The sequence below is a fragment of the Salmo salar genome, chromosome 12, assembly GCF_965601325.2.
Source record: "Salmo salar chromosome 12, fSalSal1, whole genome shotgun sequence".
Taxonomy (NCBI): domain Eukaryota; kingdom Metazoa; phylum Chordata; class Actinopteri; order Salmoniformes; family Salmonidae; genus Salmo; species Salmo salar.
This window is the reverse complement of record NC_138302.1, coordinates 24,293,823-24,310,475: the sequence shown is the minus strand read 5'-3', so window position 1 is coordinate 24,310,475 and position 16,653 is coordinate 24,293,823. Positions and strand designations below refer to the sequence as shown.

Below are 16,653 nucleotides of genomic sequence, written 5' to 3'. Positions count from 1 at the left end.
AGTGCAGACAAGGCATTCTCTCAGAGGGGTATTATAGGGCTAGGGGTAGTGTTAGGGTTGAGCTGGGATGTGGACATGAAGTTAGGGTTAAGGGTTTAGCTGTGATGTGTACAGGAAGTTAGGGTTAGGGATGAGCTGGGATGTGGACAGGAAGTTAGGGTTAGGTTTGAACTGGGATGTGGACAGGAAGTTAGGGTTAGGGTTGAACTGGGATGTGGACAGGAAGTTAGGGTTGAGCTGGGATGTGGACATGAAGTTAGGGTTAGGGTTGAGCTGGGATGTGGACAGGAAGATTGAGCTGGGATGTGGACATGGAGTTAGGGTTGAGCTGGGATGTGGATAGGAAGTTAGGGTTAGGGTTGAAATGGGATGTGGACAGGAAGTTAGGGTTAGGGTTGAGCTGGGATGTGTACAGGAAGTTAGGGTTAGGGTTGAACTGGAAAGTGTACAGGAAGTTAGGGTTAGGGTTGAGCTGGGATGTGTACAGGGGGTTAGGGTTAAGGGTTGAGCTGGGATGTGTACAGGAAGTTAGGGTTAGGGTTGAGCTGGGATGTGTACAGGAAGTTAGGGTTAGGGTTGAGCTGGTATGTGGACATGAAGTTAAGGTTAGGGTTGAGCTGGGATGTGGACAGGAAGTTAGGGTTAGGATTGAACTGGGATGTGTACAGGAAGTTAGGGTTGAGCTGGGATGTGGACATGAGGTTTGGGTTAGGTTTGAGCTGGGATGTGTACAGGAAGTTAGGGTTAGGGTTGAGCTGGGATGTGTACAGGAAGTTAGGGTTAGGGTTGAGCTGGGATGTGTACAGGAAGTTAGGGTTAGGGTTGAACTGAGATGTGGACAGGAAGTTAGGGTTAGAGTTGAGTTGGGATGTGTACATGAAGTTAGGGTTAGGGTTGAGCTGGGATGTGTACAGGAAGTTGAGGTTAGGGTTGAGCGGGGATGTGTACAGGAAGTTGAGGTTAGGGTTGAGCGGGGATGTGTACAGGAAGTTGAGGTTAGGGTTGAGCGGGGATGTGTACAGGAAGTTGAGGTTAGGGTTGAGCGGGGATGTGTACAGGAAGTTGAGGTTAGGGTTGAGCGGGGATGTGTACATGAAGTTATGGTTAGGGTTGAACTGGGATGTGTACAGAAAGTTGAGGTTAGGGTTGAGCTGGGATGTGTACAGGAAGTTAGGGTTAGGGTTGAGCTGGGATGTGTACAGGAAGTTAGGGTTAGGGTTGAGCTGGGATGTGGACATTAAGTTAAGGTTAGGGTTGAGCTGGGATGTGGACAGGAAGTTAGGGTTAGGGTTGAACTGGGATGTGTACAGGAAGTTAGGGTTGAGCTGGGATGTGGACATGAGGTTTGGGTTAGGTTTGAGCTGGGATGTGTACAGGAAGTTAGGGTTAGGGTTGAGCTGGGATGTGTACAGGAAGTTAGGGTTAGGGTTGAGCTGGGATGTGTACAGGAAGTTAGGGTTAGGGTTGAACTGAGATGTGGACAGGAAGTTGAGGTTAGGGTTGAGCGGGGATGTGTACAGGAAGTTGAGGTTAGTGTTGAGCTGGGATGTGTACAGGAAGTTGAGGTTAGGGTTGAGCGGGGATGTGTACAGGAAGTTGAGGTTAGGGTTGAGCGGGGATGTGTACAGGAAGTTGAGGTTAGGGTTGAGCGGGGATGTGTACATGAAGTTAAGGTTAGGGTTGAGCTGGGATGTGGACAGGAAGTTAGGGTTAGGGTTGAACTGGGATGTGTACAGGAAGTTAGGGTTGAGCTGGGATGTGGACATGAGGTTTGGGTTAGGTTTGAGCTGGGATGTGTACAGGAAGTTAGGGTTAGGGTTGAGCTGGGATGTGTACAGGAAGTTAGGGTTAGGGTTGAGCTGGGATGTGTACAGGAAGTTAGGGTTAGGGTTGAACTGAGATGTGGACAGGAAGTTAGGGTTAGAGTTGAGTTGGGATGTGTACATGAAGTTAGGGTTAGGGTTGAGCTGGGATGTGTACAGGAAGTTGAGGTTAGGGTTGAGCGGGGATGTGTACAGGAAGTTGAGGTTAGGGTTGAGCGGGGATGTGTACAGGAAGTTGAGGTTAGGGTTGAGCGGGGATGTGTACAGGAAGTTGAGGTTAGGGTTGAGCGGGGATGTGTACAGGAAGTTGAGGTTAGGGTTGAGCGGGGATGTGTACAGGAAGTTGAGGTTAGGGTTGAGCGGGGATGTGTACATGAAGTTATGGTTAGGGTTGACCTGGGATGTGTACAGAAAGTTAAGGTTAGGGTTGAGCTGGGATGTGGACAGGAAGTTAGGGTTAGGGTTGAGCTGGGATGTGTACAGGAAGTTGAGGTTAGGGTTGAGCGGGGATGTGTACAGGAAGTTGAGGTTAGGGTTGAGCGGGGATGTGTACAGGAAGTTGAGGTTAGGTTTGAGCGGGGATGTGTACAGGAAGTTGAGGTTAGGGTTGAGCGGGGATGTGTACAGGAAGTTGAGGTTAGGGTTGAGCGGGGATGTGTACAGGAAGTTGAGGTTAGGGTTGAGCGGGGATGTGTACAGGAAGTTGAGGTTAGGGTTGAGCGGGGATGTGTACAGGAAGTTGAGGTTAGGGTTGAGCGGGGATGTGTACAGGAAGTTGAGGTTAGGGTTGAGCGGGGATGTGTACATGAAGTTATGGTTAGGGTTGACCTGGGATGTGTACAGAAAGTTAAGGTTAGGGTTGAGCTGGGATGTGTACAGGAAGTTAGGGTTAGGGTTGAGCTGGGATGTGGACATGAAGTTAGGGTTAGGGTTGAACTGGGATGTGTACAGAAAGTTGAGGTTAGGGTTGAGCTGGGATGTGTACAGGAAGTTAGGGTTAGGGTTGAGCTGGGATGTGGACATGAAGTTAAGGTTAGAGTTGAGCTGGGATGTGGACAGGAAGTTAGGGTTAGGGTTGAACTGGGATGTGTACAGGAAGTTAGGGTTGAGCTGGGATGTGGACATGAGGTTTGGGTTAGGTTTGAGCTGGGATGTGTACAGGAAGTTAGGGTTAGGGTTGAGCTGGGATGTGTACAGGAAGTTAGGGTTAGGGTTGAGCTGGGATGTGTACAGGAAGTTAGGGTTAGGGTTGAACTGAGATGTGGACAGGAAGTTAGGGTTAGAGTTGAGTTGGGATGTGTACATGAAGTTAGGGTTAGGGTTGAGCTGGGATGTGTACAGGAAGTTGAGGTTAGGGTTGAGCGGGGATGTGTACAGGAAGTTGAGGTTAGGGTTGAGCGGGGATGTGTACAGGAAGTTGAGGTTAGTGTTGAGCGGGGATGTGTACAGGAAGTTGAGGTTAGGGTTGAGCGGGGATGTGTACAGGAAGTTGAGGTTAGGGTTGAGCGGGGATGTGTACAGGAAGTTGAGGTTAGGGTTGAGCGGGGATGTGTACATGAAGTTATGGTTAGGGTTGAACTGGGATGTGTACAGAAAGTTGAGGTTAGGGTTGAGCTGGGATGTGTACAGGAAGTTAGGGTTAGGGTTGAGCTGGGATGTGGACATGAAGTTAGGGTTAGGGTTGAACTGGGATGTGTACAGAAAGTTGAGGTTAGGGTTGAGCTGGGATGTGTACAGGAAGTTGAGGTTAGGGTTGAGCGGGGATGTGGACATGAAGTTATGGTTAGGGTTGAACTGGGATGTGTACAGAAAGTTGAGGTTAGGGTTGAGCTGGGATGTGTACAGGAAGTTGAGGTTAGGATTGAGCGGGGATGTGGACATGAAACTAGGGTTCATACACTCTTTTTATAGAATCACAAACCAACTTACAGGCATAAAAGAAGCCAGGTTAATTTCCTGAAAACAAAAACACATCTTCACCCCTTCACACAACAATACCTTTGCCAGCGAATACACTGTCTGTTTCTCAAACTGGACACAGCAGCAAAACAATTGTATGGGTTGAGAAATTGTGCTGATAACAGGGCTGCATGTATTCTGGAGTGCAATAAGAGGATGTTGAATAAGGAAGAGAGAACTAAAACACTCTTTATTTCAGTCAGCTAGCACGGTCAATGTCCCAAATGGCACCCTATTCCCTACACAGTGCACTACTTTTGACCAGTAGTGCACTAAACAGGAAATAGGGTGCGATTTGGGACAACTATGTCACAATTTTATCCTCTAAGGGAGGGAGGGTGGGACCATCTTCTTCATCTGACTAAAGAAAGAAAATAGGAAACTTCAAAAACTGCCACATAAACTACTGGCTGAAGGTTACCGTCATTGATGTTTTTTGATGTCTCAAACTCCAGGAAGCAAAGCCATGAGGTCAACATGGCTCCTTCAGAGGTTTTAGGGTAAGTGACACTGTGCTGACTGGATGTACAAACAGTCAAGCCTACATTTCCCAGGTAGCCCTATAGAAGCCTCAGTTCTGATGAAACAGCTTATGTTACCCAGAAAGCCTCAGTCCCACACTGCAGGACACAAAATCCAGACAGAGGGACAGTCAAACACTACCACAAACTGCTACAACAACTCAGAGCTGACCTTGTAGATACACCATGTCATTGAAAGAACTACATCGATTCCAAAAGTCTCAAAGATTGCTGGTAGACTAGTAAGTATACTGTACATTTTTGTCCTTTCCGTCAGTTTGTCGGATATTATTTACTACCAGGTATTCAATTTTGTCATCTTTGTGTCGTCACATGTCATGTCACCGCTGGTCGCTGGCAAGTGTCACCGCAGTCCGAATCTGACCTTTGACCTTTCCCGGAATGCCCCGTGGCACCACCATTGAGCTCTTAGCCCCGCCCCCCAGGTTCTCCTCGCTGTCTGTGTTGCTATAGCAACTGGAGGTTGGGGAGGTTGCCAAGGCGACGATTGATGAGTCTGTGGAGTCTCCTCTGTCGTGGTGGACCATAGTTGAAGAGGGAGTGTCATCCTGGAAAAGTGGGTGCATATCCTTGTTGTTCAGCCCCGCTTGGGCCCTCTCATCCTGGGTCTCCTCTTCAGGCAAGTCCCTGGCTTTGTCTTGGGACTGGTCGTTGAGCAGGGTGACAAGGAAGTCGATGTACTTCATGGCCAGGCGGAGGATCTCATTCTTGGAGAGCTTCTTGTCCGGAGGGTGGGTGGGGATGAGCCTGCGGAGGTCTGAGAAGGCCCCGTTGACGTTCTGCTGGCGCCAGCGCTCCCGGCTGTTGGTGAACACACGCCTCGCCAGCTTCTGAGGAGGGCCTGCTGGATGAGGATACACAGGCACAGTGCATTAAATACACATACGTACCAGTATGCACATGTACATACACGCAACTGAATATCAGGAAGATGTTCCTAATATTTGGTATACTCAGTGTATATCACAGGAGGTTGGTAGCACCTTAATTGGGGAGGACGGGCTCGTGGTAATGACTGGAGCGGAATCAGAGGACTGGTGTCAAATCCATCACATACATAGTTTCCAGGATGCCATTCCATTCACTCCGTTCCAACCATTATCATGAGCTGTCTTCCCTTCAGCAGCTTCCTGTGGTGTATATGTACATACATACACTACATAAACTGTATCTCATCGATTTATCATATGCTGGTATTGGTCAGTAGTCCATGGACAGTCACACCAGTTTATCTTCTATTTACCATCACTGAGATCCAACTCATAGTGTGAGGAGGGCCGTCTCTTGATGCTTCTACTGGAAAAGATTCCATAGTTACCAGAGGGACCAAGATGAGAACTGAGAGAGAGAAGGAGAGAATCAAATCAAATCTCATTTTAACGGTCGCTTACAAATATTTAGCAGATGTTATTGCAGGTGTAGTGAAATGCTTGTGTTCCTAGCTCCAACAGTGCAGTAATATCTAACATACACAACAATGCACATATAGAAACATTAGGACAAGCAATGTTGGAGTCCGGAGTACAAATGTATATATACAGTTGAAGTCGGAAGTTTACATACACTTAGGTTGGAGTAATTAAAACTTGTTTTTCAACCACTCCACAAATGTCTTGTTAACAAACTATAGTTTGGCAAGTCGGTTAGGACATCTACTTTGTGCATGACACAATTCCAGTGGGTCAGAAGTTTACATACACTTAGTTGACTGTGCCTTTAAACAGCTTGGAAAATTCCAGAAAATGATGTAATGGCTTTAGAAGCTTCTGATAGGCTCACTGACATCATTTGAGTCAATTGGAGGTGTACCTGTGGATGCATTTCAAGGCCTACCCTCAAACTCAGTGCCTCTTTGCTTGACATCATGGGAAAATCAAAATAAATCAGCCAAGACCTCAGAAAAAGAATTGTAGACCTCCACAAGTCTGGTTCATCCTTGGGAGCAATTTCCAAATGCCTGAAGGTACCACGTTCATCTATACAAACAATATTACGCAAGTATAAACACCATGGGAGCATGCAGCCATCATACCGCTCAGGAAGGAGACACGTTCTGTCTCCTAGAGATGAACATACTTTTGTGCGAAATGTGCAAATCAATCCCAGAACAACAGCAAAGGACCTTGTGAAGATGCTGGAGGAAACAGGTACAAAAGTATCTATATCCACAGTAAAACGAGGCCTATATCGACATAACCTGAAAGGCCGCTCAGCAAGGAAGAAGCCACTGCTCCAAACCCGCCAAAAAAAAGCCAGACTACAGTTTGTAACTGCACATGGGGACAAAGATCATACTTTTTGGAGAAATGTCCTTTGGTCTGATGAAACAAAAATGGAACTGTTTGGCCATAATGACCATCTTTATGTTTGGAGGAAAAAAGGGGATGCTTGCAAGATGAAGAACACCATCCCAACCGTGAAGCACGGGGGTGGCAGCATCATGTTGTGGGGGTGTTTTGCTGCAGGAGGGACTGCTGCACTTCACAAAATAGATGTCATCATGAAGAAGGGAAATTATGTGGATATATTGAAGCAACATCTCAAGACATCAGTCAGGAAGTTAAAGCTTGGTCGCAAATGGGTCTTCCAAAGGGACAATGACCCAAAGCATACTTCCAGAGTTGTGGCAAAATGGCTTAAGGACAACAAGGTCAAGGTATTAGAGTGGCCATCACAAAGCCCTGACCTCAATTTCATAGAAAATTTGTGGGCAGAACTGAAAACGCGCCTGCGAGCAAGGAGGCCTACAAACCTGACTCAGTAACACCAGCTCTGTCAGGAGGAATGGGTCAAAATTCACCCAACTTATTGTGGGAAGCTTGTGGAAGGCTACCCAAAACGTTTGACCCAAGTTAAACAATTTAAAGGCAATGCTACCAAATACTAATTGAGTGTATGTAAACTTCTGATCCACTGGGAATGTGATGAAAGAAATAAAAGCTGAAATAAATCATTCTCTCTACTATTATTCGGACATTTCACATTCTTAAAATAAAGTGGTGATCCTAACTGACCTAAGACAAATTTTTACTAGGATTAAATGTCAGGAATTTTAAATGTATGTAAACTTCCGACTTCAGCTGTGTATATATGTGGTGGAATGTATAGACATTATGGACAGTATGCGGATAGAATATGTAGTATATCTGAAGAATACGTAGGATAGACTTGTATATGTATAGCAATAGTTAAATATAATGGTCTTGACTAGACTAGTATATACTTAATATGAAAGTGGGTAAAACAGTATGTAAACATTATTAAACATTATTAAAGTGACGTCCAAAGAGGGAGGAACGTGAGAGAGGGTGCATTGGAAATAAAAGATAACAAATAAAAGTATCCAAGCAATACAAGAATACAACTGTAAAAGTACAAACGATGTTTTTCAGGGGAGTAATCATATTTTAAATGGTTTTCAAATTGTTAAATGGATTTGAAATGGCAAAAACATTTCAAATTGACTGAGGGAGAGAAAGCGAGCAAAGCTATCTGTATGGTGATTATGTTTGGGATGCTGATGGCGTGTGCATGCTGTCGGCAGGCTATGTCTCATTAGGGTTTGTAACCAACTGACACTGGCCGAGACATGCTGCTAAAATAGAACAATGTTCCTGCTGAAAATGAAGAAGAAGAAGGATATTTCATCATAGTGATTCTAGGAAATGGGGCTCTATGGGGAAGTAGTAGTTCTAGTTTAATAATTGGTTAGGATTATGGGTTAGGAAAAGCAGAAAGAGAAATCTGTTATAAACTGTCATTTGTAGTAGTGAAACTGTCAGTTATAGTGAAACAGTTTTCCATACAGTATCAGAAAGCCAGTCATAACATGAAATATGATAATGCCAGTGGAGGCTGCTGAGGGGAGGACAGCTCATAATAATGGCTGGAATGGAGTCAATGGAATGACATCAACCACATGGAAACCACATGTTTGATGTCTGTGATGTCATTCCATTGACTCCATTCCAGCCATTATTATGAGCTGTCCTCCCCTTAGCAGCCTCCACTGGATAATGGAATATAATGTGAATATGAAACATTTCCCTATCACCTGTTGAAGAAGTGGTGTGATGGCAGGTACTGGTGGGGCAGCAGGGGGCCCTGGGAGGGGATCGGTGGGGCCCCTGGTCTGGTCCCTGACAGGGAGGTGAGCTGGGTGAGGCGGATGCCCCCGTGGTGGTGGGTGTGGTGGTAAGGGTCATGGTAGTGGGGGTGGTTGGGGATGGGGTGCAGGGTGGTTAGAGGGGTGTTACTGGGGAGGGAGAGGGGGTGGGGGGGTTTACTGTGTCCCAGACTAATAACAGGGATGTGGGGAGGGAGGGGGGCAATAGAGGAAAAGAAGGAAGAAGAGGAGGAGGAGGATGGGGGGAGGACGGCAGGGGTAGTGTATGTAGACACTGGGGCTGGGAGGAGGGGAGGACGAGAGGAGGAGGGGGCTTTCGGAGAGGAGCGAATTAAACCTCCTCCCTTGGTGTTGTTTGTTTCCATGGCGACCGGTGGTTCAGGTGCGATGTTGGTGGCGGCAGGGTGGTCAAGCAACTTGGTAGGGGGCTCTGGAGGTGGAGGAGGGGAGGCAGGGGGGCAAGGTGGGACAAACCTGTCTCCCGGACTCCCTGGTTCATTAACTGGCGGTGGGCTGCTAGCATCAAGTGAAGCCGGTGAGGGGGCCTGCTGAGGGCTCAGTCGTTCAGACTCCGATAGGGGGTCTGAGGGGGGGGAGGCAGAGGGGGGGTCCAGTTTCTCCATCATGGTACCTGTGGGAAGGCACCCCACCACTGCACCCCTCACCCCTTCCGCTGTTCTGTCTCTCTCACCCAGCATGGTGTCTAGGCCACTAGCTGCTGCTGCTAGACGCCTATAGACCTCCACAGACCTCTCTCAGCCCTGGGCCTCTGCTGCTACTCCAGATAATATCCCCTTATTATGCTGTTAGTCCCCTGGTCCTCCTGAACGACGGGTTGTCTACTGCTGTTATTAATCAGTCCAGGGATGTCTGTGATGGGCTGTCTGGGTCATGGGTTTTCAGGGGTCAGGAGTCAGGGGATGGTGTTGTTGCTAAGGCTGATGCCCTCGGGTTTGGCTCAGTCCAGTCTTATTGTCACCTCTCATTCTGAGGGCTGTTGCGTGTGTGAGAGCGAGTTTGTGTGTGTGTGAGAGAAGGAAAAAAGGAGAGAGCATGTGAGTGTGATCTTGCATTCATGGCCCCACTGAAGAGGCTGTGTCCAATCTACAGTGGCTGGGCAGACGATGCTCACATCAATTATCATGTGCCAGTGTTTACTAGTGGTGTGACTGAGGCGTCTCTGGGTCTTCTTGGAGCTTCACAGCAGACTGGTTGGTCTGGCTTTAAGTTTAGTAGTCTAGATGTCTTTTTCCCATAGGACATCCTGAGGAATAGCCAAGTACGTTGTCTTTGAATGAGTCACCATCGACCGACACTGTTGATTAGTCCAACAGTCTGTCTGTCTGTCTTTTCGGATATGAATCAAACTATCCATACAATCCACATTGTCCCAGGTGCATAAAAATTGGACGGTTTTCAAAGAACCTGTAGAACAAAAGAGATAAGACACATTTGTTTTACATGAGTTAGTGGGTCAATTACTGGAATGAATGAATGAATGAATGACATTTTATTTTCGTGTCAAATCACCAGTTGCCAACCCATCCCTTAATGGATTAATTGACACATAAACAAACATTACAATAATTCACTTTGGTAATTCAGTGAATAAAAAATAAAGCTAGATTTAGAATTAATTAGGAGATTATAATGATACATTTTTCCATAAATAATCTACATCAAAGCAAAATCTAGTATCCCTGGCCCTCTCATGAGCTGATGACAGGCTCAACATGGTTGTCATGGGTGTCCATTGTTTGGTATCATACTGCGTGTGTGTTTTCCTAATTTCAAGGAAGTTCACAGCTGTCTTATACGTTCTGCTTCTGCAAGACTTGGGTGATTCATTATTCATGGCTGGATTTGGCAACTGTCTCTTCTCCTAATGCAAAGCCTTATGTTTGGGGCAAATCCAACACATCCCTGAGTACCTGCCTCTGTATTTTCAAGCATGGTGGTGGCCGCATCAGGCCAAACGGTATGCTTGACATCAGCAAAGACTGGGGGAGTTTTTCAGGATAAAAAGAAACAGAATAGAGCTAAGGAGAGGCAAAATCCTAGAGGAAAACCTGGTTCAGTCTGCTTTCCAACAGACAATAAGAGACAAATCCATCTTTCAGCAGGACAGTAACCTAAAACACAAGGCTAAATATACACTGGAGTTGCTTACCAGGAAGACGGTGAATATTCCTGAGTGGTGAAGCTACAGTTTTGACTTAAATCTGCATGAAAATTGCTGTCTAGCCTTGATCCCCAACACCTTGACAGAGCTTGAAGAATTTTTTTAATAATAATGGGCGAATATTGCACAATCCAGGTGTGCAAAGCTCTTAGAGACTTACCCAGAAAGACTCACAGCTGTAATCGCTGCCAAAGGTGATTCTAACATGTATTGACTCAGGGCGGTGAATAATTATCTAATCAAGATATATTAGTGTTTCATTTTCATTAATCTTTAAAAAAAATAGAATTTTTCTTCCACTGACATTCCAGAGTATTTTGTGTAGATCATTGATAAGAAATGACATATAAATCCACACATTTTTGAGAGAGAGAGAACAGGCAAGGTGAGCTTTCAATACAAACATTTGATTCATAGAAAAGTTTAATCAAAAAAATTACAATGGAACAAATACACTCCCAAAGATGTGTTGAAGTCTTTCTTTTTATAATATATTTTTTTGTAATATTTTATTATTTGCAATCAAATTATAATGTTGCTTAATTGCTCCACTATTTATTTGTGTCATGAAGAATATGTTACCTTCGATGTTCAGCTGCATTTGTGCCTACAATTCAATTTGAACTTGATTAAATTGTAATTAATGTTCATAACGTTTCAGATTTTTTTTTTTATTCCTTGTTTCCTTTGACATGAGACAAAAATCAAATTGTATTTTTGTGTAAACTCAATGCACTCATTTGTTGTTAATTTCAAGTCATGAAATATGAATATAATTTGGTGGTCTTATATCTGTATGGCTGCAAAGATATATATTTTTTGATGTATATGATGTTATGTTTATTATAGCAGTGGTAAATACACAAACATGTATTTTATTGTCTGCAATGTTTTCTATATTATGTATTTGATCAAAGAACAGGCAATAACACATAACAGGTTTTCCTCCATAAAACAATTTAGCACGAAGAAAAATGAACTATAACTTCATGCAATAAATTAACAATAATAACTTACGATAAATTGAGAAATGGCTTTGAACTCAATAGCATTTGCCCTGTACAGTAATATTTAAATTGACCAGTGTAAACCTACTCACCTACGCAGCATGAAAACCAGCGTGCTCTGTCAGTACAGTTGTTTACCCACAGGACCCTACAGTACCATAGGTAAGGTAACACATGGCACGTCTACTTTGCTTTCCGTCCTCCTTAAATAAATTGGGAACTCCAGTAATGTTAAAAAATATATGTAATATCAAACATCCAAAATCACCAAGAGATGAAGTCAAAAATTGGTCAAGGAATAACAAAATGAACAAAATGCCCTTATGACTCCTTTGTGGTGATTCTGTTGAACGAAGGCGCACAAGCTGACAAGGTGATGCTGACCATGTCGTACTCGTGTTCTTATGTCATTCTCTAGTTCCCAATCTCTCTTTCTTTACTTTCTTCCCTCCTCTCCCTCCATGCCAGGAAGAGACAGCACTCTAGTTGGATGGCGAGAGAGAGAGAGAGAGAGAGAGAGAGAGAGAGAGAGAGAGAGAGGAAAGAAAGAGAGCGAGACAGAGACAGAAGAGAGACAGAGAAAGAGAGAGAGAGAGATTGAGAGAGAGAGAGAGAGAGAGACAGAGAGACAGAGAGACAGAGAGACAGAGAGCAAAAGAGAGCAAGAGAGAGAGAGAGAGAGAGAGAGAGAGAGAGAGATAGAGAGAGAGAGAGACAGAGAGAGACAGAGAGAGAGAGAGAGAGAGAGAGAGAGCGAGAGAGAGAAAGAGAGAGAGAGAGCGAGAACTTCGTTGCAAGGAGAGCTTTTCCGCTCTCCCTGGACAAGAGGATGTGCTAGTACAATGTGGTGGCTACTGATAACGCTCTCAAAGCCGCCTGTGGCCCGCAGATAAGGAAATGTCTCCCCCTCCTCTCCTCTCCCCCTCCCCCCAACCCCAATACCAACACACGCTTGCGCATACATGCGCATGCACACGTACGCATGCGCATACAATCTCACTCTGTATAGATATACACTCATGTGTTCACACACACACACAGACACGCGTCGTTCCACCAGGACAGCCAATCCTAGAATATGAAGGGACTTGGATGGTAACCATAATGGAGGGAATGGGTTTGTATCACAATAGAATAACACCACAAAGGAAGACAAGCAGACACAGACAGACAATAGATCTTATTGGGAAAACCTAATATATCCATTTCCTATTTAAACAACTTCCCTGTCTGCAGCACTTGCAGCACCATAGCTCGGACAAGTGTTTACCATAGGATCAACAGAGGTGGGAAAAGGTAGACAGATAGAGAGAAAGAAAAGGATAGAGAGAAAAAGATAGAAATGGAGACATTCCTGGTTGTTTCTGTGATTACATCATCACACCTGTGGTACTGCACTGCATGGTGGCCAATACCGTCATCTCAGTAACTTTCCTCAAGACCCTGCTTCCTCTCTCTCTCTTTCAAGGTCAATTCCTCTTTTTTTATTGTCCCTGTCATTTCCTACCCAGACAGTCTGAAAGACAAACATTGCAAAGGCCCCAGAGAATGATGACCATTCGGGACCTGTGATGGCATAGGCTGTAAGTTTACGTATTAAACCAATCATCATGAGTTTAGCTCCTATGAGTTTAGCTCCTATGAGTTTAGCTACTATGAGTTTAGCTCCTATGAGTTTAGCTACTATGAGTTTATCTTTGAACTCAATAGCATTTGCCCTGTACAGTAATATTTAAATTGACCAGTGTAAACCTACTCACCTACGCAGCATGAAAACCAGCGTGCTCTGTCAGTACAGTTGTTTACCCACAGGACCCTACAGTACCATAGGTAAGGTAACACATGGCACGTCTACTTTGCTTTCCGTCCTCCTTAAATAAATTGGGAACTCCAGTAATGTTAAAAAATATATGTAATATCAAACATCCAAAATCACCAAGAGATGAAGTCAAAAATTGGTCAAGGAATAACAAAATGAACAAAATGCCCTTATGACTCCTTTGTGGTGATTCTGTTGAACGAAGGCGCACAAGCTGACAAGGTGATGCTGACCATGTCGTACTCGTGTTCTTATGTCTATGAGTTTATCTCCTATGAGTTTAGCTCCTATGAGTTTAGCTACTATGAGTTTAGCTCCTATGAGTTTAGCTCCTATGAGAATAGCTCCTATGAGAATAGCTCCTATGAGAATAGCTCCTATGAGTTTAGCTCCTATGAGAATAGCTCCTATGAGAATAGCTCCTATGAGAATAGCTCCTATGAGAATAGCTACTATGAGTATAGCTCCTATCAGTTAAGCACCTGCAGTTTCAGTTGAAAGCACTCAAATAATTATAACTACAAGTAATATTGTAGCAAGGCTGTATCAATCTGGGTGGATTTGCGTGTAGCGTATAAAAAGCAACATGCGGTCTGAAGACAATTCCCCTGAGTCAGGCCTTTTGCCTGCTACCAGATATATATTCTGTTCCATGACCCGTGAGTCCCCAGGCAATAACTTAACCTTGTGCTTCTGCATTAAATTGGTAGTAATATACTTAGAAAAAGTATTAAATAAAATGTACATTACACATATAGAACAATATACATGTAAGATAGCGCGAGCTGAAGGTAGACCGTTCAGAGCAGAGTCTTTATCTGTTCTAAAAGCTGACATCAAAAGATTGCATGGCAGCCCAGTCCAGTTGAACACAAAACATCCCCAGTCAGATTGGGCCTCCCCCTTCAAAGACTGCATGCCTAACTGACCTCAAAGTTCACAGACAATCAACTCCTTTGTGCTCTCTCATCCGTGACAAAAAGAGAGAAGAAACTTGACAAATTGTTGACATTTTCATTTGGGCTCCTGCGGTACTGTGTGAAACCCAAACTGTAGATCAGGAATAATAATAGCAACAAAACCTTAACAGACCACTTCCCTTCAACCCTGACTGAGGAAGAAAGCAGAGAGGATTGTTTTAATGTTAGACCGACAACGTTCTCTCATGCAAAACACTAAACAATCAGCTCAATATAAATGTCCTGAGGAAGAAATCAGAGTTGTTTCGGCGTGGTTTTAATGTTAGATTGTTTTAATGTCAGAGCGACAACGTTCTCTCATGTTCTCTCAACGTTCTTCTTAATACAAATGTCCTGAGACATTGTCAGGAGCCTTTATAGTGTAATTACAGCTTCGGTCAATAGGGAGGATTTGCAGGTAATTGGTGTGTGTGTGTGTGTGTGCATCAGTGTGTGCATGTGTTTGTTTGTTTGTGCGTATGCAGTGGTGTAAAGTACTTAAGTAAAAAAAAAAGTAATCCCTGGTCATTCCTACTGCATCTGATCTGGCAGACTCACTAAACACAAATGCTTGGTTTGTAAATGATGTCTGAGTGTTGGACTGTGGTCCTGGCTATCCATAAATTAAACAAACAAGAACATTGTGCTGTCTGGTTTTCTTAATATAAGGATTTTAAAATGATTTATACTTTTACTTTTGATACGTAAGTATATTTGAGCAATTACATTTACTTTTAATACAAATAGTATTTTACTGGGTAACTTTCATTTTCTATTAAGGTGTCTTTACTTTTACTAAAGTATGACAATTGGATACTTTTTCCACCACTGTGTGTGTCACTGTAACAATATTGATCACAGCTGGTTTGTACAACATGTCCTAATGATGAGTGAAGAGCAAGGTGAAATGGAAAAAGTAATCAGTGTACAGGACCACCAAAGTAATCACTGTGCAGGATCACCAAAGTAATCAGTGTACAGGACCACCAAAGTAATCACTGTACAGGACCACCAAAGTAATCAGTGTACAGGACCACCAAAGTAATCAGTGTACAGGACCACCAAAGTAATCACTGTGCAGGATCACCAAAGTAATCAGTGTACAGGACCACCAAAGTAATCAGTGTACAGGACTACCAAAGTAATCACTGTACAGGACCACCAAAGTAATCAATGTACAGGACCACCAAAGTAATCACTGTACAGGACCATCAAAGTAATCAGTGTACAGGATCACCAAAGTAATCAGTGTACAGGACCACCAAAGTAATCACTGTACAGGACCACCAAAGTAATCAATGTACAGGACCACCAAAGATATCAGTGTACAGGACCACCAAAGTAATCAGTGTACAGGACCACCAAAGTTATCAGCGTACAGGACCACCAAAGATATCAGCTTACAGGACCACCAAAGTAATCACTGTACAGGACCACCAAAGTAATCACTGTGCAGGATCACCAAAGTAATCACTGTGCAGGATCACCAAAGTAATCACTGTGAAGGATCACCAAAGTAATCACTGTGCAGGATCACCAAAGTAATCACTGTGCAGGACCACCAAAGTAATCAGTGTACAGGACCACCAAAGTAATCAATGTACAGGACCACCAAAGTAATCACTGTACAGGACCACCAAAGTAATCACTGTACAGGACCACCAAAGTAATCAGTGTACAGGATCACCAAAGTAATCAGTGTACAGGATCACCAAAGTAATCAGTGTACAGGACCACCAAAGTAATCAGTGTACAGGACCACCAAAGTAATCAGTGTACAGGACCACCAAAGTAATCAGTGTACAGGACCACCAAAGTAATCAGTGTACAGGACCACCAAAGTAATCACTGTGCAGGATCACCAAAGTAATCAGTGTACAGGATCACCAAAGTAATCAGTGTACAGGACCACCAAAGTAATCAGTGTACATGATCACCAAAGTAATCAGTGTACAGGACCACCAAAGTAATCACTGTGCAGGATCACCAAAGTAATCAGTGTACAGGACCACCAAAGTAATCAGTGTACAGGACCACCAAAGTAATCACTGTACAGGACCACCAAAGTAATCAATGTACAGGACCACCAAAGTAATCACTGTACAGGACCACCAAAGTAATCAGTGTACAGGATCACCAAAGTAATCAGTGTACGGACCATCAAAGTAATCAGTGTACAGGATCACCAAAGTAATCAGTGTACAGGACCACCATATACCAATGACAGTGTACTCAT

General features: G+C 44.0%; 1 protein-coding gene across 2 annotated transcripts; it reads right to left on the bottom strand.

Moving 5' to 3' along the window:
- Positions 1-3,953: 3,953 nt before the first annotated feature.
- Positions 3,954-12,416, bottom strand: LOC106590038 (uncharacterized). Of its 2 annotated transcripts, none has more exons than XM_014180555.3 (4): positions 11,732-12,416; positions 8,379-9,875; positions 5,568-5,662; positions 3,954-5,165 (listed from the first exon to the last, which is right to left on the bottom strand). In XM_014180555.3, the coding sequence occupies exons 2-4, from the start codon at positions 9,146-9,148 to the stop codon at positions 4,645-4,647; spliced, it is 1,386 nt and encodes a 461-aa protein (XP_014036030.3). In that variant the 5' UTR covers positions 9,149-9,875; positions 11,732-12,416; the 3' UTR covers positions 3,954-4,644. The 2 variants fall into 2 exon arrangements, with proteins under 2 accessions (XP_014036030.3, XP_014036010.3); XM_014180535.3 differs by having other exon boundaries at positions 3,954-5,168; positions 11,732-12,294.
- Positions 12,417-16,653: the final 4,237 nt, after the last annotated feature.